At 44.5% G+C, this 23,350-nt stretch overlaps 1 protein-coding gene across 16 annotated transcripts; it reads left to right on the forward strand.

Annotated features, from left to right (window-relative positions):
- Positions 1–8: 8 nt before the first annotated feature.
- Positions 9–23,075, forward strand: sun1b (Sad1 and UNC84 domain containing 1b). Of its 16 annotated transcripts, none has more exons than XM_078083803.1 (23): positions 64–249; positions 4,865–4,962; positions 11,781–11,969; positions 12,267–12,523; positions 12,931–13,194; positions 13,336–13,470; positions 13,750–13,878; positions 14,494–14,577; positions 15,272–15,382; positions 15,517–15,636; positions 15,763–15,856; positions 16,151–16,209; positions 16,619–16,815; positions 17,444–17,719; positions 17,808–17,900; positions 18,606–18,703; positions 18,802–18,946; positions 19,037–19,351; positions 19,473–19,557; positions 20,375–20,490; positions 20,904–21,071; positions 21,154–21,246; positions 21,315–23,075. In XM_078083803.1, the coding sequence occupies exons 2-23, from the start codon at positions 4,880–4,882 to the stop codon at positions 21,429–21,431; spliced, it is 3,228 nt and encodes a 1,075-aa protein (XP_077939929.1). In that variant the 5' UTR covers positions 64–249; positions 4,865–4,879; the 3' UTR covers positions 21,432–23,075. The 16 variants fall into 16 exon arrangements, with proteins under 16 accessions (XP_040045918.2, XP_077939929.1, XP_077939934.1 ...); XM_040189977.2 differs by lacking the exon at positions 64–249 and adding an exon at positions 2,287–2,800; XM_040189981.2 differs by lacking the exon at positions 64–249 and adding an exon at positions 2,470–2,810.
- The last annotated feature ends 275 nt before the right edge of the window (positions 23,076–23,350 follow it).

The raw sequence follows: 23,350 nt of genomic DNA on the forward strand, positions 1-23,350 counted from the left end.
TCAGTGTCCATCATTGGGAGGTCGTTTGACGTCACATCCCTTATATGGTCATTTCTACCATGTAAGGATTTTCTCGTGTGACGTTGCGTCGCAACGGAAAATATGACCGTGTGCGGGAAAAGCGAACGTTGGAATGAGGTCCTCATTTCAGGGGAGCAAGTGTGCAACTACTCGAGGAGCTCTGGCTCGCCGGATGTCACCTTTGTAATAACTTCAGCATAAACACATTTGACAGTCGCCAGGGTCTACGTGAGTAGTCAAACTTCTTTATTGACAATTATGTCAATTATCACCCCACGTGCTATCCCGAACTGTCAGGGGACGCTAACGTTACAACCTAACGTTAGCTTCAGTCCCAGATTAGCAGATAGTACCCTCTACCTTTTTTGTCTCTCGTGCTCTGTTTTTTTTTGGGGGGGGGGGGGGGGGACTCCGTGTTGTAACCCCCCCCCCCTAAAAAAACAATCGATAAAGATATATCTTCGTATTGTTTGTGTCTGCAGCCTATTAACTGTAAACAAAAGAGCCACACGTAGAAGCCAGAAACTGACTCGCCTTTGGTTTTGCGTGACCCTAGAAGCGATTCTGTCGCAGGGGGTTAAGTTGGGCTAATGTATTGGTCACTGGACGGTTTGTGTACGGACTCGGACTCCTTAAACGTTTTTCACTATGAAATAATGGTAAGGCTTGCTGAATTGTCTTGAGGTTAATCACGTTTGCAGCGATTCCATACGAGGCAATGTGCTGCGTTCAAGTACTCCTCCGCGGCAGTAATATGAGCTTCTGGCATATTATACGTCTATCTCTCCTTTTGAACTAAACTGCTTTTGTTTGTTAAAGAAAAGAGGATTCCCCGCTCCGAGGCTTCTCCAGTCAAGTCATGGCTGGAAGAAAGGGGGATATTATCATAGTTTGAAAGTACCTACATTTACTCACTGAGTTTTAGGTACGTTTTGCCTTTAACGTTACTTTTGTTTGCAACTTCATACTTACATAACAACATAATCAGGAATCAGGAATCAGGAAACATTTAATAGCCAAAATATGTCAAACATACAAGGAATTTGTCTTGGCATAACTTAGTTATGTTACATGTTACAGCTGCAGTTACGGGCCATTATTCAGACGAATGCTTTATTTAAAACTTATGACCGAACAGTTATGTTAACCTTGTTGTCTTGTGAAATTGTTCATGAAAACATTTCCCCATGAAGCTTGGATCTGTGTCAAAGCCGTTCATTTAACTAGGCCTCAAATCTCATCCTTTTTATCTGTATTGCTGCCCATGTATGCAACAGTACAACACTACTTTGACATAACAATGCCGATTGTACTTTGCCCTTCTGGCTCATCCATCTCCTTATAGCCATAAAAGTATACTGCAAAAAGTGACCATAGGCAGTAGAACCACCCTGTTGTTTACCCTTTGGCAGATAACTAACAAGAGCTGGTCAAAGTCCATCACGATGTACATACTGCTGTCCAGCAGATGGCGCTCCGCGGAAAATGGTCTGCTTTGACTGGAGAGATTAAAAGTACACCTACCAGCTAAATTTCACTGAAATTATATTCAGTCCAAAAATCAACACTACTGTTCAATTGCAGAGCATTCAAGGGCCTGACATTTTTTATTATAGTTACTGTTGCCTGCAGCAAGATCATTTGGAGATTTGAAGAACTGTGTGTTTTTTAAGCTTTTTATTAAGATTACTTGATGACTTAATGCATATAAAACAACAACTCCTACCTGAGTTCTAATCAGGGACAACGGAAATCGCTGTGTGGTTATTGGTAAGGCTTTGTCTTTTGATTCACACTTAACATTTTCATGGAAAATATTCTCTTTTGCAAATGTTTCAGGCTTTCACCAGCTAAACTAATTCAGCTTCTTATTGAATTATTTGTTTTTAATAATGCACCCTTTACTAATCATGCCTCAACCCAAAGAAATCTTCAGGTCAACACTTTCTCGTCTCGTAATTTAAGCAATATAACACAATATATACTAATTTTAAGATTTAAATACAGTTGTCATTGTAGAGAGAGTATTGTTATAACGTATTGTGCATTAGTTGACTGTCTCTTGATCAAATCCCACCATTAAGTATGCTTGTATGCCATATTCTTAGTGGTTTGGGAACTAGGGGGGAGTTTATTGAAACTCATCTGTGGCCTTAAAGGCAAATTGAGGTTCTAGTTTCATAGGTGGAACTGTATAGTTGTAGGCACTGTCAAATACTACATTATGACAATAACAGTCATACAACAATGGCTGGTAGGCTAATTGAACTACTGCCAGTACATAACAAAGGAGAATATCTTCTGCGCTTGTTTCGGGTGTCAGAAGCGATACAACGGCCTCCTCTTTAAGCCTGGAAACTCCTCCAGGGGTGCGATGCCTCTCGGGGCTCCAGCTGCAGCGCGCTGCTCTCCTCCTCCTCCAATAGATTCCCAGTGTGCGCGCTGGCCGGCAGCGGAGAGCCCGCGAGTGGGAGGATCAGCGATCCGTCCGGCTTTGTTACGGCCGGGAAGCCATTTTGGAAATCTGCTTGTGGTGCACTAGCATAACACTCTCACGTCGCTAGCAAAGTTTTTTTTTTTAGTGTGTGTTTTTGTTTTTATCCCAGAGAAATACCCATTTCTCGGATCGGCGGCAGCAGAGCGTCTCCCGCGTCGCGGCCCTCGGGATGCTGCCGGGAGTTTGCGCATCTTCCGCGATTGTAAATGCGCGGATCTTTTCCTCCTCTTTGGCATCGCGCTCTTCTAAAAGAACGATAACATACATGGATTAACCACGCGGGCAAGTTGACGTGCGTCTACATCATCCCATGCGTTAATCCCGCTGCCATTCTGTGCCGCGAATGAGTCCCATTTCGTCTCAGCCACATTGACGTTGTCCTGAGCTCCTTTTACCCACAACTAACGCGGTCTCCGGCCTTGTTGTTGTTGTTGTGTGATCGGTACGCGCATGAGACGTTAGCAGACAATAAGTAACTTATGTCTCGAGGATGTCCTTAAGAGTTCGCCGTTTGACTAATAACAGTAAATAGATCCCTCGGGGCAGTAGTCTGGAGGGCGGTGATGTCGCGTTGCCCAAATACATGGCGTCTAAATTTAGCAGCGGGGCAATGCGAGTAATGTAACGGGGCTTCTACGCCATTTGGCCTTATTAATAATCCCACGGTTCTGCTTTCAAACGTCGCCCGTCTGAAACACTTTTTCTTTGACACAAGCTGGACTTCTCACGCCACTCGTAGTTTACGTAAAGGCGCAAAAACGGACGCGGGAGGAGGACGTGCAGAGCTGTGGGACAGGTGTCCGTGCGTAGCACTGTTTGTGTGTGTGTGTTGGGTGAATGCATGCACTGTTATTGCTGAACCTGTCTGCAGATGTTGTTATCAGCCCAACTGGTAAATTGCACATTTCTGTGAGGATTTAGTCACATGCTAAGAATAAAAACGAATATTGCTTTTTCATTAATAACACCAGTCTGGCACCGTCCTTGTCCCTTGTGTTCGGTTCTGTAGGAGCTGTCTGCTGTCTGCTAATTTTGGAGGGCCCACATTAAGCGCTGGCAACGTGATTCATTGCACCAGAGTCAAAATAAAACTAATCCTCGCTGAATTAAAGCAGTCCCTTTGGCTTTTGGGTATTTGTTTCTGTTTATCCGACTTGGATGCAGATTTGAAACATGATTAAGATTACGGGTTGAGAATTTGGAGGAGGGTTTTATGGAAAAGCCATCTGTTTTATCTGTAGCCTTGTTTCTGCATTATCAGATGTTACCCGCTCGCTCAGGATATTTGTACATTTTGGTCACTTGTTTGCAGCGACCCAGTTTGTTATTATCAGAAATGCTGAATCAATAAGGCCAAACCGTTATCATAATAAGTATGTTGGATAGAGCAAGGGTTAAAACATCTTGTATTGTTAAGTCATCTAAGTTTTCCCTGGATATGCTATAGTTTTGGCAGATGATATCCAGTTTATTGTCAGTTTAGGTACAACTTAAATTACTAATCTAGTCTAATACAACAGTCCTTCATTAAATCCTACCTTTGTAACAACGTTATTGCAGCCCTGTTATATTGTGCTGCATTAGTTTTAACAAGGGGCCCCAATAAACTGGCAGCATTATGGAAACGGTATTTGCGTGGCTTTTTTCCGTAATGCCAGTATCTCTATGAGAAGCCCTCAGAGCAGTTGTTTCCCGCCCGTTGCCTAAAACCCAGCCCCACCCCGTGCCGTTTCACTTGGTTTCATAATACCGCTCATTCTGCGCGTGGAGCTCAGCCGAGCAGTCGCCGTGGAAGTATCTGTCCCGGTGAGGAGTCCTCAGCCTTTTCTGTCGGGTGCCGTCCGGAGGAGAAGAGACGAGTCATTCATTGCGGCTTCGTCATCGACAGCCGGCCAGAGCCAACATGCGGGAAGAGGTCTGCCAATGCCCGTCCACTGTTCGACCCACAGTAGCGTTGTTGTTGTGCTCCTGAGGAAAAGGAATGTCCAGCAGCCCTCATTAGGGGCTTTCTGACGCGGTTGCACAGCGCAGCGGTAGCGGAGTGGTTGCGATAGTTGGGAGAGGAACCCAGGGAACAGCGCTAGAATTGATTTGGGAAGAGGCAGGGGATTTGCCAGTGCTGTAATGTATTTAACGTGTGCGTGTGTTTAGACACAGTGGCAGATTTGGAGCTCTTCAGCGTAGCTGCATTTTATTCAAGAAACCGGCTGAACGAGTCAGTGCATTCGTTCCAGTGAGTGTGTGGTGTGTGTGTCTGTGTCGGTTTGTTTGTGCTTGTTGTTATCCCCCTCGGCCGTGTCTGATTTGGCTTAAAGAGTGCTGTCCCTTGCATCCTGATTCTTGCAGCTTAAACAAAGAAGAATGACCATGGATTTTTCCCAACTGCACACATACACGCCGCCACAGTGTGCTCCCGAAAACACCGGCTACACCTACTCCCTCAGGTGAGACTTCAGCGCCGCCTCAAACCGTCCGGCCGTTGGCATTTCAACTCCACCCTGAATATCATTTGGGAATCCAGGTAGAACAAACTCTGAATTTAAACCAGCCGCTGTATTCCATACATTTGTCTCTAAATGTATTGCTACTGAGCTCCGTCCACCTTAAAACTTGGTTTTGGAAGTCAGCGCCTTGATTTCTTTTTTTTCATTTTTTTCTCTCAAACAAATCCTGTGGTTTTGATGACTCAGTCTCATGAGTCAGTCGGTGTGTGTTTTTGCTTAGTGGGAATTTGAGGATGTTGTACTGGGTGCAAACATAGCATGCACTTATGTTTCTTTTTACTTTTAATGTAGATTTAAGGTGCCAATTTCAGCTCTTGAGAAAGTCAAGTTTTGTGCACTCGGTTCATGCATTGTTTCTTGGGCTCCCTGTCATAGCTCGTACCGTGGGTGTGCTCGGTCTGTGCACGTGGAGGAATGCAGTTGCCTTGCCACAACATAGAAAGGGTGTGTAAGGCGAGTAATAAAATATAACCTTTCCCCATACTTAACTCTCTTTCTGAAGAGTTATGGCACGACTTTTGGGAGTGGAGGTCTCACGTGATTTAAAACGAGGGTACGACCCCATCAGATTTCCAGGTGTGCTTTGCACAGCAAAGTTTCCTGCCCAGCAAAAGAAATTCAGACCTCAGTCTCTTTTAAGGTGTAATAATAATATTGTCAATAGTATTTTTGTTTTAGTAGCATTCCGTGCCTTTGCCTGTCAATACGTTTAATAGCTGGTATGTTATACAATGACATAATTGCCAAAAGAAACCCTAAATGACATCCTCGTGATTTCAGGTCAGCTTTTCTGGCACACTAAGCACATACCAGCTATGTGAAAGTAGTGTAGTGAGTCAGACTCTGGACAGAGGCGAAGCCATGTGGATGTTCAAAAGCTTGTTGGCCGCCCGGCTGGAACCGGCAAGGTTGACTGAAAAGCTGAAATAAGCTAATCATGTTCCTTTTGAACGCGAGAAGCTATTACTGAACCACACAGTACTAACGTGGCCCTGATCCCAGGATTAGACTAATAGTTTATGCTTCTTGACCTGCTGATAGATCTGTGCTTTTGAACAGCCTGTGTGCTGCAGCCGAGCGCCTGACAATTCTCTGCTATCGAGAAACAAACTCAAGGAAATGTAAATCAACAGAAGTCTTTATCTCAACCTCTAAGTAAATAGCAGCACAGTTGGACAGGAGATGCTAGATTTGCCTTTTTTTTCTTATTTTTCTTACAAAATTCAGAAATATCAACCCTTTAGAGTCTGTTTAGACGTTAGCGTCTGTGTGCTTCTGTGGCCCTCAGAAACTGACAGAGTCAGGTGACCGAACCCGTTGGCCCATCTGTTGCCAAAACTCAAAAGGACAGTGACACGGTTTGTGCCATTGAATGGCCCGGGTCAGTGAGAGGCGACCACCCAGTCACGTATCCGCTTTCATGCCAGGGACTGTTACAACTCGGACCAACAAACACGTTCATTTAACTGACATTGTAAATACAGTGAGGAATAGACTTATAACCCAAAGGGCATTTTAGTAGTAAATTGGGAGGCTTCTCTCCTCACTTTCTCACAATTGCTCTCACTCTCCTCCTTACTGGAGGGCTTTAGTGTTTTCAATTACAGAAATTACAATCCTGTTGTTTGATCATTATCTGCGTCCTATAGAAGATTTGAAGATGGTTTGGCCTCTGAGGACCACAGGGAGAACATATCGATTCTGAAGGTTACTCCGTCAATGGATCTTTCTAATTTGCATCCCAGATAGAAAGTGGTACAATGGTTTCTGGTTACATTCTGTCATTCAGCATCTAGATGTTTAAACTCTAGGTTGACGGACAGACACACTGTGTGTGTGTGTGTGTGCGTGTGCGCGTGTGTGTGTGTGCGTGCGTGCGCACTCAAACACATCATTCATATTTTATGACGGTGGAAGTGGGTCAGAGGGATCGGCCTGTTCTTTTCCCCCCACAAGTGGCAGCTGAATCTTGACATCGGTTAGCAGGAGCACTGATAGTCTGATTGTGCATGTGGTCGTCTGGGAGGAGCCGCAGTCTATCGCTGTGCTGTAAAACTGTAAAACATTATATGAGAGAGAACCAACTGTCTCAAGTTCTCCTCCCCCGAAAACAGTTGAAGTGCAAACAGAATATGTTTGCTTTAAAATCTGGTTAAAAATGCCTTTTCTATTAAGACTGTTAATGAAAGTGTTACTTTTCAAAGCAGTTTGCATACACCTGAGAGAGCAGGTGAAATCCCGTTGTTGGAGCTTTCTCTTTGCTGTATCCGGCTCTAGAACACGAGGGTCCGAGGTGCCAGTGGGACGAGCACAGTTGTTGTGACATCTGTTCGGAGTGTCATTTCAGTTCATGCATTCACTCGTCTAACGGCAAGTAAATAACAGCAGCTGGAGCCGGACTGTGCCATTGTCGCTAATTTTGGCCAAACTCAGGACTCCACGGACATTTCTTTAACATTTCAAACCGTCACTAGTTTAATGAACTGCTCCATGACAAATTCTGAAAGGCGAAAGTTTGACACGTGTTAACGTGTCCAGCCTCTGCTACTGATCGGCCTCTCTTGAGCCAGGCAGCTGTTTGAAGTGGTCTCCTTGACAACCACAGCAACATGAAACCGCACACTATAGTGCTGAAACATGGCGAGCGAAGGACACCATGGGGGGGGGGGGGGAAGAGGGAGGGAGGGAGTGGGCGGAGGCAAAGTGGTTTCCGTGGGAGGGAACATGAGGGTGGGCTGGAACAATCCTAATCACGCTGCCAAATTCTACCCACCCAGAGACAGTTGGATGGAAATGTGACGGCTCTTTGCTCGATAGACACAGACTCCCGGTCTCTGGTAAATATAAGCCTCGCCGCCTCCGGGGAGAAGGTTCTCTCTCAGCCTTTGAGGAAGCGCGGGGGGAAAGTGGGCTGCGTTTGTGTCTAATTTGGTATTTACCCCAGATGAATTTAAGTGGGGAAAATGAGTGCAGAATAAGTTTGGTAAACACACCATAATCCCAATAGACGGGAGGAGATTAAAATAAATTGTTGGGAAAGGCTGACAACATACTGTTTACTTCAGCCAAATTTCAGCATCCATAGTCTCTAAAATGGTGCTGGCAGTAATCGAACCCATGAAGACTTGTCGATATTTGTTTATGTAGCTAAGATTGGGTAAGTGTTGTTTTATGAGTGTCACATATTTGATGTCTGACTCCTTTACTAAAGGCTGTTAACATTTCCAGCCATAAAATGTCGTATTGGTCTGTTAATTGATCTCCGACACGAATCTCTTGAGTGGTCTCACCAGAGAAATATAGTTGACACTAACGGCTAACAAACTAATGGAGGAGGTTTTTGCTCCAAAAATGTCATTCGTAAACAAACGGCCCTTGTGAAAACTTTTTTTTTTCTTTTTCTTGTGTGTGAGTCTACAGGCTTTCTGACTTTTGTAAATTGAGATAAACAACAAAAAATGTGTCTGTATTTGTTTGATTGTAGTTTGGTATTTTGGTGCATGTGTGTTACTATTTGAACTCTCTGTAAGTCTCTTTAATCCCAGAGCGCCAGATCAGGTCCTATTATAAGATCAGTTTCTCGGTTTGTTGTTAGCAGAAAGGTGATCTTATGTTGACACTATTTCATGTTTTTTTATTATTATTTTGTTAGTGTTTGTTCATATCAAGTTATTCTTTTGACAAAACAAGCGATAAGGAGACGTCAGGATCTTAGGAAGACATTTTATTTACCAAATAATGAATCGTCCCTGACAAATATTAAGACAATATGCAGAGTCGTTATGATTACATATTCAGGTCCAGAATGTCATCTGTTCCAATGCAAAGCACATCTGCTTCGTAGAGGGTAAAGATCATATGCATTGTCCTTTGCATGTGGACCGGATGTCTCATTGTGTCCATTCTTTGTGCTCTGTGATGTGTGATCCTTCTTTTATTAGCATCGACTATGCAAATCTGACAGAAGGTGGGTAGGTGGAAGTGAACAAACATGGTACAGGAGGTGTAGACTCACCATGTCTTCTTTGTCAAGGAGAAACTTTGTGTCTTTGTGGTTTGATCCAAAATAAATTCTGTCAAGCCTGTTTTTGCTGCTGCTGTGAGCCCGACTGTTCCATAACAAACCCGATAAAGGGCAGACGGTGAAGTAGTGGTGCTTCCGTCCTATGCAGATACACTCTTCAGGATGCAATCACATTCCTCATGGTGCGTTTAAACCTGGATAAATCATCCCGTCCCGAGCCCACTGAAAGATCTGATCTATTGTGCATCTTGAAGTAATCTGACAACGGAACTAGAACATATTATTAAGCACAAATAGGATTTAATACATGTTTCAGGAGTTTTTCCCCCGCTTGTTTGCAGTATGATGTTATGGCCACACAGCACCTGTAGAACTCAGGCAGATACGCTGGTCTCGAGTGATCGGCCAGCTAAAGTCAAACCCTCCATTGTCAATGGAAACTGATTGGAGTGGAGACAATGTCAGACTGAAGATTGTAAATGAGTCAACAATTGTGCCTGGTATCAGGCCGCTGATCCCCACCAACCTTGAGTCTCCATGCTCATGCACTGTGCATAATGTTATGTGGTAGTAGTACATACAACTAAAGCTACTAATATGTAGAATGCCATGTAATCTGATGCTCTGTGTAGTTGTGTTGTAAGAAAGCTGGCTGTGCCCACGAGTGTGGGAAGCGTATCAAAGCTTTAGTGTTATGTAAGGAGAGACTCCAGGATGCGTTTTTTTTTTTCTCTCGACACTGTTAGTCTGTGTCTTTATCTGTGTCTTTTTCCTCTCATTTCTGAGAGCACAGCATCCGTCTTTATTTTTACCAGTGATGTGGGCCGCGTGAGCCGCCCGGAAGAGACGAGAGCAGCACAGATCAATTCGGATACCCAGAAGTTTTGAAAAGAGTTTGCTAACTAATTGAACATTGCTTCCAGCTTTTGATGAGACGGGCTGGGATCTTCCACTCGTTGTTTTATTATGTTGAAGGACCGTGTGAATGCCGGCACCACGTGGAGACGCACGCCGATAGATTTGTAGTGGTTGCGTAGATACAGATCTATGTGACCACGATTGGCAGGGTAGAAAAAGTTGAACTAACACCCGCTCTTGACTGTAGGCTACATCGCCTTGGATGGGCCACATCCAAGTCATGTGGCCCACTGGATGGAATTTAGTTTTCTTCTGAAACCCTGCGCTCAAAGCAAATCTGCTATCTGCCATGATTTGAATGCCAAATTTGAATCGGTCGAGCAGTGATGACGTGATGGAAAGATGATGGTTCTTTGGAGATCCGGCCCACCTGGTGTCCACCTACACCGAGAGTGTGTCCTCCAGGGTCCCGTGTTCTTTACGGCAGGAAGCCACAGTGACTTTGGGTCTCTACTTAATGGCTTATTGTTCCTGTATTATTGGCAGAGTGTAACCATCCGTCATCAGGCTACTGGGTACATGTAGGGATGCTCGCTCTGCTTGATGTTCTTTCTGTAGGTGTGAGACTGTGTCAGGAGGTCTGGTGTTTCGCACACAGACATATCCTCCTCGAGGTACAGAAGCTGGCTAACTGGTGAGGTATTCAGAGAAAAGTCAGTTGCAGCAGGAGGCGTGAAGGTGAAAGCTCATAATTGGCTCTAAGGGTGTAATCCTTAAACGCCAGAGGGAAAGATTCCACTGTATTGTTCACATACATGTAACTTACTGTTGATATTCAGCGTAGTTGATCCTGTTGCACGACTATGTTTTGACGTACTCACCTCTGTGCTTGTACCCTTAAACCAAACAGCTGTTGTTTATTCAGAGAAGGTCCCTCCTCTTGGTCCCTCCTCTTTGAGCGTCTAACAGGAAGTTTGTTCTATGTCATTCAGCCAAGTGCTCGCCCCTCCTTTCCATCCACCCTCCTCTGCATGTCAGTGGAGTATTTCTGCCTGACCTAGTTGAGCCACATGCTGAGGAGTGTACACAGTCTACAGAGGGCAGCTTGTGTACCGCACAAGTATTGTAAGTTATCACTGTACTCAAATCAATATAAAAAAATAGGGTTTATTTTGCCTCTAAAATTGTATCTGCTTTACCACAATGGAGGACGAGGGACTAGTCGTAGTTTTTGGCTTTGTTTGTTTATTTGCACCAGCTAAGAGCGACTACATGAATTGATTTGCATTATGGTTCTGCTGAATTTTGCAACTCTCTCCCTGGTGCCTGTGTCTAAACGTTGGCCGTGACTCTGCTTGCCTCCCGCCCCAAGTGGGTGTGGCCGTGTGAGTCACAGCCGCACGGCGCATGGCAAACGCAAAACTTACAACGCTCACGGTCCGTTTCCTCTAACTGCTGGCGTTCTATTGTTGGGAGTGTAGTACAACTTGTTCAGCCTACTCGCATACTTGTGGGTGTTTCTGTGGCGTTTTCTTCTTCTTCTTCAATTTTACTTTCGGAAACCCACTGTGCCTATTTGTCTTTTTTTATCCCTCCCTCCCTCCCTTCCTTGAGTGAGTCACTTCCTTCTCGGCGCACTGCCAGTTGTAGGGACAGACCGCATCCCAGCTCTGTACCCGCACGGTCTGTTCCTGCATTCTGTTTATTTTTATTTTTTTAGATGAAAGCCTCTCTGAAGATGGCATACAAGTTGGGAAGAGGGCAGGATATCCCTGTATTGTTTTGAGGTTGGAGTTGTTCAAGGTCTGTCTGTTGCCTCCGAGGAGACTTTCTAACTTTCCCGCTCCACCTCTCCCGCCCCTCCCCTCTCTCTCAGCTCCAGCTACTCCACAGCGGCGTTAGATTTTGAGAAGGAGCACCAGATCGCTGCCGTGTACGAGTCGCCGAGGATGTCACGGCGGAGCCTGCGTCTGCAGGCGGGTGCCGGTCACCACGGCAATGAGACCCTGGCTGATTTCTCCCAGAGCCACAGCAGCAGCTACACCAGCACAAGGAGAGAGACACGGTGAGAATACACACAAATGATTTCAGTGCAAGCCAATGTTTTATTAATAGAGAGTTCTATATTGCTTCAAAGTATTGTACTGTAACCAAGCAACCTGCTTCCTGCTTGCACCAGCATGCAGTGTAAAATAGTCATCAGATCGCTTTTAAAACCCTGTCCCAAAACAGAAACGCATTATTATGGATGTAATCTTTAAGTGCTCAAGACTACGAGTGTGTCTCTTGGGACGGACCCCTCCGCCATACTGGTTTCCATGCAGCGAAACTCACACCTCTTCTTCATGTCCTACTGTTCCAGGTCGCTGCGCAGTAAAAAACAGCAGTCCAGTTCCACCTCACTGTCTTTACCCTTGAGCCAAGCCGCCACGCCGAGGAAAACCCTCTCCTTTTCAGCCGCAAATACCCCGATCAACAACAGCAGCAGCAGCAGCATCATCCATGAAGGCAACACAGCGTCTGATGGCTCTTTGCTCACCTCCACCCTGGACCAGTCCCACCTGAGACAACGCACCGTCACCACAACCACCACTTCTACTACTGTGGATGGACACTGGGGTCAGTGGATGAAAATATGGATTTCCTCACAAATTAGCTGTCACACGTCGGCAAAATCTAGACGTTTTTTGAGCATGTTTTAATTTCATTGCATCTTGCAGGATATACCATTTAACTTTACACAAGTAAATTGTGCAAATTATGCTGGGTTTTAATTAGCATTATTTAAAGGGTCTCGGCTATTCAAGAGAGTTTCTCTAAGTGATTCCTTGAGCCAGAATCACACATCAGGTATCACACATTCAGGTTATCATTGGGCTGTCTACCTTCGGTGACCTAACATTAGTGATTCTTGATTCTATCTACAAAGTAATAACTCAAGCTTGTGGTATATCATGAGATAACATTAAGCCGTTGATCTTCATGGGCAAGAAACAATAGATCCAAACATTCCCTCTGTCTCGCAGGGAGTAACTCCAGCAACGACCACCGGTCGTCAAAGCTCAACGGCGGCGCCAGCGCATCAAAATCCCACGACTCAGTCAATGGATACATCTGCAACGACTGCTCTTTCCACTCTCAGAAGACCGACTCCCCTATTACACAGTCTTCATCATCATCGTTATCATCTAAGGCAGCAGGAGCTTCCTCGGAAGGCCTCTTCTCTTCCTCCACCTCGTCCCCTTTCACAAGCATATACTCCAGAGACAGGAGTCAAAGGAAAAAGACCGGTAAGAAACCGTTGTCGGGTGAACGGTCGTATTTAAAATGAGTTCTTCCCTCATATTCTGACAATTTACTGGAGCTGGAAAGTGAAATGGTCGGTGCGTCGCGATGATGAGAATGTAATCGGTAGTGGCGTCTCTCTCCAGGTGTCCTGGTGTCTGTGTCTAACACGTGTGTGCACTACAGCAAGCGAGCCCTGGCCCCCATAGTGTCCTTAGTCACCCTGCTCTTCACCAATGTGCTCTGGCTGGGTTCACGGGCCAAGAGCCCTCCAGGAAAAGGTACGCAATCAAGAGAGTTTGTTCTTCTCTTCACCCATAATATATAGTTTTCTATATTTTTCTTCTGTCTCTTGCAGTGGCGATTTTTCCTGAGTTGCAGTTGTATGGCCTAATGTAACCTTATTGCCTTTCCTCTCACCAGGCTTTCCATAGCGTCATGTCGTTTTTCTCCCAGACTTCTTATCACCATTTCTTTCTTTGTGCATCCTTGTTACTATAGCAATGCGTCAACTGTGCGTTTTGACTAACAGTGGTTGTGTGGGTCCGGTGTGCCGCCAGGTGTCCTTGCATCGTTTTCGGACTCAATGAGACAATCCCTGTCCTCCAGTCTGTCCCAACTGTGGATATTTAAGCAGACCACTCTTCACAGGATGGTGGGCTACAGGGCTAATGGCTATGAAGGACAAGGTACCAGCCGTAACTACGAAGGGCAGGGGTTAAGGATCAGAGCCCCTGACCTCTCCTGCTGCTCTTTTATTATAAACTTTGTCACTATTTCTCTCCTTTCTCAGCTCTTCCCTTCCTTCTTTAAGGAGTAAGAAGCCTCATAGGATAAATATTTAGTGGAATTTGACTTTGAGGGATCTCTTTATAACCTCTTTCTTTCTCAGTAAATCCAGCCTTTACTGTCGCACTGTTGCTTTCTGTTTCTGAAAGAAAAGTAAATAAAAACTGGACTAGAAAAAAAAATTGGACAAAACAATCGTATGTCAAATGTACACTTTCATGAATACACTGAGCTAAAGAGACCCCCCAACTAACTATTTGATGACTCAACTGCAATTTGTCCAATGTTTATTTCTAGTATACTGCAGATTTAATTTGTTTCTTTCCTGGCTGCAAGAAAAACTCTTTATTCTTGTTTCTAACAGTTGTAAACATGTACCCCCATTTTGCATGCACACACATTCTCCTCTTCTTCGTGATGACATCAAGCATTGGTGACATGTGACTCTTCTTCTTTTCCGTCTCTATTTCTCACGCAATGTGGTTCTTAAGTAAATGTGTTTTTCATTTTTGCAGCTCACTCCAGTTTCTGTGGAAGCATGAATGTCAAGGATCTGAGGACTGAAGATGCATCACATCTCAAACTCAATGGTTCCCTGTGTAAGCAAACCAAACACACATTTTTTGCCTTCCTCCTCTACTTGGTATTTTCTTTTTGGAATCGCTGATTGACAGAGTTAATTATATGCGTGACCCGTGATGGAACCAGTGAGCAAAGGTCGTGTGAACTGCTTTAACCATTCAGCAGCCTGTTGACCCGCAGATGCTCCTCTTTCAATCAGCTTTATCATCCAAATTTGTTTCGGTGGACCAATTTTTACCTTAATATTAATGATATTAATTTGACATTAATGAAACCTTATCCCTGGGTTTGTCTTACCTTCTTGCGTCAGAAAATTACAAGTAGTGACCCTTTCCCTCCACTTCACAAGTATAAAAAAAACATTGATCAAACATTGATAATGAAGAAAAATAACAGACCCTACCAAAGCAATGCATCCTCGCTCAGAATTTGGGATCACAGAAAAATTGTGCTTATATATATTTGTATGTTTAGCTTTCTATGTTATTATCATATGCAGTACATTGCATATTGTGCAACATGTATTTTTGTGGCCCCATTTCCTTTTTACTTCATAAACATGATTTAATGTTGCTTAATTATTTTGTATTTGTGTTGCTTGGACTATTTGCAGAATGTTTTTGTTTTTTTTGCTTGATTCCATCCATTTACACATCCTTTTATTTTTTGTGTATTCTGTTTGTCTGCTATCCATCATCCCGGCGCACACAGGCGATGACTGTAAAGGGAAGCAGCATTCAGAGACACACACCGTCCTCCTCACACACTCCTCCAGGTGTCGACGCCTGTTGGCGGGACTGTGGAGCGCCGTAGCTTACACAGGTTAACCAGCACCTCATTCATGTTGATGACCGCCTCTACATATACTGTTACATTACTGATGGGTCAATAACATCTCTGGAGTCTTAAACCACTCCTGCTGCAAGTAATCGTTGACCTGTGTTGTTGTCTTCCAGGTCACTTTCTCTTCCAGCCAGGTCACTGTGTGGCGAAAGCAGGCCAAGCGTTGGGATCAGGAGTTGGAAGAGTGGTGCAGAGGCTCCTTTCGTTATGCTGGATGCTCTTGGCAGCTCCAGGTTGGTGTTACTCAGGTCTCATCCCCTTAGAAAAATGCGTCTTCTCTGCTTCTTTTGTTCTTAACATAGACCGCTGTGTTCTAATTCCTGATCTTTGTGTTTTTTGTATTTATTCAATCTGCCCAGTGAAGGCAGTCAGGGGACTTGTGTGGTTTCTTGCCACAGGATGGTACCAGCTGGTGTCTCTGATGTCGCTCCTCAACGTTTTCTTTCTGACGCGGTAAACGCACTTTCTCCCTTTATTAACCGTGTGTATAATTCAACGTATGATCTTTATACTTTTACATTATGTTGTGTCCTCTGCCCCATCGTGACGAACAACGGCTAAAATGTTTAAAATGGACAATCTGCACAATAACCCATTTTTAAAAAGAGATAGGAGACAAAGGAGCAGCGTCTGTATCACTCTTAGGCATTTGGACCGCTTTGATTCATACGGGTCGTTGTCTTTTTACATTTTCTTTATTTACAGCGCGCACCCCGGTCACTCATGTGTCTAACCGCTGTGTTTCAGATGTCTTCCCAAACTCTGGAGGCTCCTACTGCTCCTTTTGCTCCTTTTCCTCCTCCTTGGTGAGTTTATAAGACGGTTTTTCATCATTATTAGCTGGTTTGAACCATTTGGTGAGCGCATACAGAAAAGGGTCAGCCTGTAGAGAGGCAGGAGACGTCCTTACCAGCACACATCCCCAGAGTGTGCTGCAACTCCAGAATCCAATTCAGGTCAGCCTTTCTGCTGGTGGAGTGGCTGCTTGGAGTTACTCCAAACGGCTTCAGCATTCCTCTCAAATACTTGAACAGCAGCAAAACACATTTTTGATTGTCTGGTGAGCTACTCCACAATTGAATCCTGATTTGTAGTCCTTTAATGTTAATTCCTAAGTAGACCATCTGTATGTACATGTTCCAACACTTGTGCAGTAGGAGTGACCAACCAGCAGATGAGTGTGGGTTAACCTTCCCATTCTTTGTCTTTTTGCAGCTCTCTGGTTGTGGGGTCCGTCCACCGCCGTCCTGCTCGCCTACCTCCCAGCCATAAACCTAACCGAGTGGCGTCCTGCATCTCCCTTCACCCTCCTGTCTAACTTGGTGCCGGTTCCTGCTCCATATCCTGCCTCCGTCCCTGCAGCAGAAACTCCAGTGGAGGTCACCCCAGCCTCCCCGGTCTCACAGGCACCAGTAAGATACCAGGATGAAACAACAAATTACTCTGTATAACTGTTAGTTACTGATGGAGTCTGTGCGTGTGTGTATACATTGTTTGTGTTACCGTTTAGGGCTGGGCGGTACGGCCAATAATTCATATCACGGTATTTTGTATGATTCTGGCGGTATTTTCCCCTGAACAAGTGTTCACCGTTCACCGGTGTTGTGGTGTTTCACCTTGTTAAAAAGCATTAGTTGTGGGTTATTAATTGTTCTTATGAAGTTATAAACACGACTTTATCTCAATACACCACAAGTAGCTCCAAGTGCATTGGCGATGAGTGGCTAACGATACATTTTGCTCCCTGTCGAGGAGGAACAACAATTGTTACGGCTCTGCACCGGTATGACAGTGTGAAAAATTCCTACCGTAAGGAACCTGTGTAGTGCCCGGCCCTATTACAGTTCAAGCATGTTAAACCTTAGATAAGTTTCAATAACCACAGTTATTTTGCCCTAACCTTAATTGTGCACAGATAGTGGGTATTTTAGAGATCAATCCAAATATTGTGTGTTCGGTGAAATGCCAAGCTGTTGCGTAGCAGTCACCAATTCATGTTTTTTTTTCTTCTTATAACCAAGCCCACTATCTCTTCCTCAGCCGTCTCTTCCCCCTGTGGTGGTCTCAAGTGTGGACTTGGAGAGATTGGAGCGTGTGGAGCGCCAACTGACCCTGCTGTGGGAGCAGGTCCAGCAGGGCGACCAGAGGCAGCAGCAGCGGCACGGGGATGTTTTGGGTCTCTACAGCAGCCTGAGGGAGACGCTCCACACTCAGACCGACAGGGAAAGCCTGGGACTGTGGGTGTCGACCCTGCTGGAGCAGAGACTCGGGGTGTTGAGGGGAGAGCTGGAGCTGGAGAACGCCGACCGAGCACAGGTAAAGAGATGAAGATAAGTGTTGACATGCATTTTTATTTAGTGTCAGTGTAACTCAATCTTTCTCTCTTCATCCGTGCTCATTGCAGAGTGCAGAGCAGCAGAAACAGCAGCAAGCAGGTCAGGCAACACGGCTGGCAGATTTAGAGCTGCAGCTCAATGCTCTGGCTGCCATGACTGAGGTACTTTCAGCAGATTTACTCATTTCTAACTAAAATAACACATCTACACACTAAACAGCCACTTGCCAGTCTTGTGTAAAGGTATTATTGTTTTATTATAGGGTCTGTAAATAGAAGCAGCACTCAGTAGATAAATCATTAAAAGCACAAGATGCTAATCCAGGATAAAGTACAGAATGTAATAGTAGACAAATGTTAAACATTAACAGGGAACATACATGCAGTAATCCAACTAGAGATGCACTGATTTTGTGGCCGATTCTGATTTCCTTTCCAGGAGCTTTAACTTTAGTAGATTGCAAATCTGTACACTATTATTTTTATTTTTTACCATCATTCCAAAAAACAATGTCAACCTTTTTGCATGGAAAACGAACCTGGCAGTCACCGGTCTCAGCTGATCAACACAAAACCAGCAGGTTTCCTATCTGCAGGCAATTGATTGCTGCATCTCCACAAATAACTCTTATTTATATAAATAGCTTGAGGTTACGGGAAACATGCCACAACCATAGAGACGACAATGTTGAAAAGACCAAAATAATGTCATGACGAGCTCGGACAGGGAAGGACGGATATGGAGGCAGACCTGGTTGTGTCTGCCGGGTATCTACTGTGCTGCATCAAATATCAAGTGAAAGTGTGTGCTATGGGAAATGTCCCTGTGACGTTTTCAGTAATCCATATACGTGACATTTGCTTTAGGAGGTGCAACAGAAGCAGCAGCATCAGCAGCAACATGAACACAAGAAGCAAGAAAGAGAAAGAGAGATCACTTCAGCAGCACCCACAGTTCCTGTCAGGTACAAAAATGACAAAACCTTTTTTTATTGTGCCCAATTCATGCTTTCTGAGATTCAAAATCACAAAAGCTCACATGTGCATTCTGTCGTTCACTCAGTGTGGGTGTGAAGCAGGAGGACCATGATGCTCTGCTAGTGGAGGTGCAGAGACTTGAGTTAGAGCTGGCTGGGATCAGACAGGACCTGCAGGGTGTGGTGGGATGTAAGGGCAAGTGTGAGCAGCTGGACACACTACAGGAGACGGTAAGTAACACAAATATTGACTCCTGTTTTGCTGTGATTCACTTGTGTATTCCTGTGTATTCATTAGATTCCTGTGTATCCTTTTCAAAGATCTCCGCCCAGGTCTCCGCCCAGGTCTCCTCCCAGGTGCGTAAGGAGTTGCAGGCCCTGTTCTTCGGCAGCGGTGAGCCGGGAGTGGTGCCCGAGTCTTTGATCCTCTGGCTGTCCCAGCGCTACGTGACCACACCTGACCTGCACGCTTCCCTGTCCTCAATGGAGCTGAGCATCCTGAGAAACGTGTCCCAGCAGCTGGAGCTTAACCGGGCTCAAACCCTGGGTGAGGCCGAGTCCCAAGCCCAGACCATCGTTAAGACTGTAACCGGAACCGTCCAACACGCCGCTGCTGCTGAGGGACTGACGGAAGAGGTAATGAGCATACACGACTACAGCAGCATCGCTGTGCTGAGCTCTGTTCAAATGTGTGTTTGCAATGTGTTTGAGGCACATATTTCATTTTTGAACTCGTGTGATGTTTTCTCTATTCAAGCAAGTAAAGTTGATCGTCCAAAACGCTTTGAGGCTCTACTCCCAGGATCGAACAGGCCTGGTGGACTACGCCCTGGAGTCTGGAGGTAAGCGAGAAGCCTCTCATCGATATCAGTGCCTGTCCACTGCGGTCTGTACTGTGATGGGTGGCTGTGTCAGCTGGATGCACTGTGCTCTGATGTGATTCTCTTATGTAATGTTTGCACAGGTATTAGTCGGGCTAGAGGACGACAAGGTATTAACAGCAAAAGCTCAGGCTCCATTGTGAGGCGTGTTACTGAGCACTCTGTTGACCTACATGAGAGAGTGGCTTCGCAGCGTGCGCGGGCATTACAGCGTCCTGGTGTTCTAGTGGTTCAGACACACCCATATAATCACAGCCCCTCCTGGCTTCTTCTAAGCCGGGGAGCTTATTTCCGTTTCCCAACACGTTGCGTCTAACTCTACACGCGCTTGGCTTCCAAAAATCTTTGAAGACATTTTACCTGGTATTTGTTAACGGATGTGGTTTATTGCTAGGTTCTGTTTTTGTTTAAGCTTTTACATCATATTAATTAAGACCACCATAAGCATCTGCACAACCAATTGTATGTCTGTTGTTTCCCCAGGAAATTATTTGATTATCAAACTAACTTCTGCAGTCTGACCTGAAATATATTATAACATGGGATGAATCACAACAACAATGAGATTAATTGGAGACATTCTAACATATCTAATTACCAACGTTACTAGATGATGGTTTAAACACCCTGGAGTGTATGCGTTACTGTTATGCCACTGAGGCAGGAACAAATGATTACGGAAACCTTACAGGATGATTGACCCTCAACTTCCAACATTTCAAACTCTAGAATCCTCATTATGCATATTAATGGTTATTTGGTTAAATTGTTTGCTAAGGTGGCAGCATCCTCAGCACTCGCTGCTCTGAGACATATGAGACCAAGACGGCCCTCATGAGTCTGTTCGGCCTGCCGCTCTGGTACTTCTCCCAGTCGCCCCGCGTCGTCATCCAGGTGAGCCCCACCAGAGAGAAACGATGCATGTCTGATTATGTAAACATAGTTAAAGAACTAGTTCCCAATGCTCCACTTCGGTCTCAAAACAAAAGTCAGGAGCCCAAGTCAACTTTGAAACTGCCTTTCTTACTACTTGGGTCTTTTAATAGCCCTTCTTAACAGGTGGAATGATTACAATCTGTTAAAGCTTTTTAAATGTTTATTTGGACACTAATGTTATAAAACGGAACCTTTTGTGGCCTTTTTGGTATGTAAGTGTGGTTCTTCTTTGGTTGATAAACAATAGGAATACTAAATTATTGTCGTTGTTGAATCTTTGGTGTGAAATAAAACTTTTGAGATGGAAACCTCGTGCTGGCTCCTATAATGGAACTTATGCAGGCATTTCTCCTCTCGCTTCCTTTCCCCAGCCTGATGTGTACCCTGGTAACTGCTGGGCATTCAAAGGCTCTCAGGGTTATCTGGTGATCCGCTTGTCCCTGAGGATCCTGCCTACATCCTTCTGCATGGAGCACATCCCCAGGGCCATGTCGCCGACCGGAAACATCACCAGCGCCCCGCGCGACTTCACTGTTCTAGTAAGACACGCAGCAAAAGAGAGCGCTTACAACTGCACCCGGTTGATGCGTGCGCATTTCAGCGGTTTGTTTTTTCGTACAGGGTCTAGATGACGAGTACCAGGAAGAAGGGAAGCTGCTGGGACACTACACGTACGAGGAAGACGGGGAGTCACTGCAAAGCTTTCCTGTTATGGTAACTGAAGAAGCTCCTTCTCACACATCTGTTTGTTGTCTGCAAATATTCACCCTGTGCTCTTTCAGGAGCAGAATGACCGGGCCTTCCAGATCATCGAGGTGCGGGTGCTGTCTAACTGGGGTCATCCAGAATACACCTGCATGTACCGCTTCCGAGTGCATGGAGAACCTCGGCCTCAGTGAACCAACCACCACTCGCTCACAAATATCCCCCTATCTGTACATAGCTCTGACCAACATCTGTAAAACGGACTCTACAGGTCTGAATGACGGGAAGACTGTGATGTTGTGGATCGTTAAAGGAATTTGCCTCGACTGAATTGTGTTGTTTTGTAAGCGGGAAAGTCTGCACAGGGAGTGTAAATGATCTCAGAAGAGGAATAGAACCACAGAAGAAGCTAAAACTCCCAATGCCCTCTTCATCAAAAGGCCTCTATTACTGAATCAGCCTGTTGGGGGCGCCGTGCTCCACTGAGCGGACAAATCCATCCCCATCTTGGCACCGTCCACTTCTACAGGGAGGTGGACATTTGACATGGGGGGGAAAACAGACTCATCTCCGCTATTTCTTTACACGTTGCATCTTTTTGAGTTCCGTTTTTAATCATGATGGTTTTAATCATTTGATTTCCTGTAAGTTGATTATTTTCAGTATCAAAGCCACTACAACGTTGAGCTCTGGCGACGTCCCAGAGTGTCACTCTCTTTGTTGCTATCAAGTCTCTGCAATGGATTTGTTTGAGCTGTTTGGACAAGCTGCAGGACCGGACCACAGTCACAGTGGGTGAATCGTGGAGCGGCGAGGTTCACTGCGTGCGAGGCTTGGCATCATGTGTCCACACAGCCATAACTCTTGAAAGAGAACATGCTGCCTATGGACACGCTCAATGTTTCTTCAAGGTTTGGAGGCTAGATGTGAATCCTTTTCACAGTGACTCTGCTCAACTGACCTGAGCTCTTCACTATGTACAATAGACATAATATGTGGATGGACTCCAGGATTTATTCTAGCATGTGATACTTCCCAAACCATACTAACTTTTACATGCATCATGGATTTACATGAGTGGGTCCTCCTTTAGTTTTGGCTCCTGTTCCTGGATCTCAAATTACTAAAGAATGATGTTGAAGGCAACATAATGACTACCAGCTTTCAACTTCTTGCTGTTGAACAATAATAATAGAACTACTCCTGTAGACAAGAGTTTTCTTTTCTGTTTCTCTTATGAGGGGACTCTGTCCTCTTGCTCAGTTATAAACGTCCTCCTTACATGGGCCCTCTGTTCTGAAACCGTGAAGGAATGTAATTTGTATATTTTGTTGATAGTTGGTCCATTATAATACCTACTTTTATCAGTGTTGCTTTATAAAAAAAGTTACCCTGTCATTATCATAATTAGTATTGTATTGCTACCATTGTTTCTACTGTTATTCATTATGGTGTTTTGCTTTTTTTTGGTATGTTTTTTTTTGGGGGGGAGGGTGTTGATGTTGGACGATGCACTGCAACAACTGGTCAGAGAAATGTTTGTCACAAGCTTTCACAATTAGTTTTTAGAAACGGCAGGTGAGTAGTGATTACTTTTGCTTGCATATATGGAGAAAAATCTATGTATAAAATTGTTTTGTTCACAATCTAATTTATTAACAGGTCAAATAGTAAATGCAAGAAATAATTACTGCAATGTATATTTTGTCTCAAGCTGTCAGTGCATTTTGGAACCATCTTGGGGCTTTTTTTTTTAAAAGATAAATGGCTATTTTTGTTCAGTCATGAGATGACTTAACGGCTTTGGAATATTTTCCAATAAAGATTTTAATTTTGAAGAACGTCTCTGGATAACGTGATCACGGCTGCTGTCTTCATCAAAAGCTGTGTTTTACTCAAGCATTAGCATAGAGGAAAATACTTTTACTACACTAAAATCATTTCAATCGAATACTTTTGGGTAATCCTTTATTTTGTGCAACAATAATAGGGCAACATGTAGGATGGAAGAATATCCTGGCATTATAGCAAAATTGCCACATCAGGAATGTAATAACATCTTAAGTAGTTGGAATGAGATATTTTTATATTAAAATTCGTTGGTCTTCTCGAG

Source organism: Gasterosteus aculeatus, chromosome 11 (genome assembly GCF_964276395.1).
Source record: "Gasterosteus aculeatus chromosome 11, fGasAcu3.hap1.1, whole genome shotgun sequence".
Lineage (NCBI taxonomy): Eukaryota > Metazoa > Chordata > Actinopteri > Perciformes > Gasterosteidae > Gasterosteus > Gasterosteus aculeatus.

Bases quoted from the DNA above. Each gene is read 5' to 3' on its own strand.
- sun1b (XM_040189975.2), top strand. The intron at 13,879-14,493 runs GTACCAGCCGTA...TCATTTTTGCAG, and splicing joins TAATGGCTATGAAGGACAAG to CTCACTCCAGTTTCTGTGGA. The intron at 16,210-16,618 runs GTGAGTTTATAA...GTCTTTTTGCAG, and splicing joins GCTCCTTTTCCTCCTCCTTG to CTCTCTGGTTGTGGGGTCCG.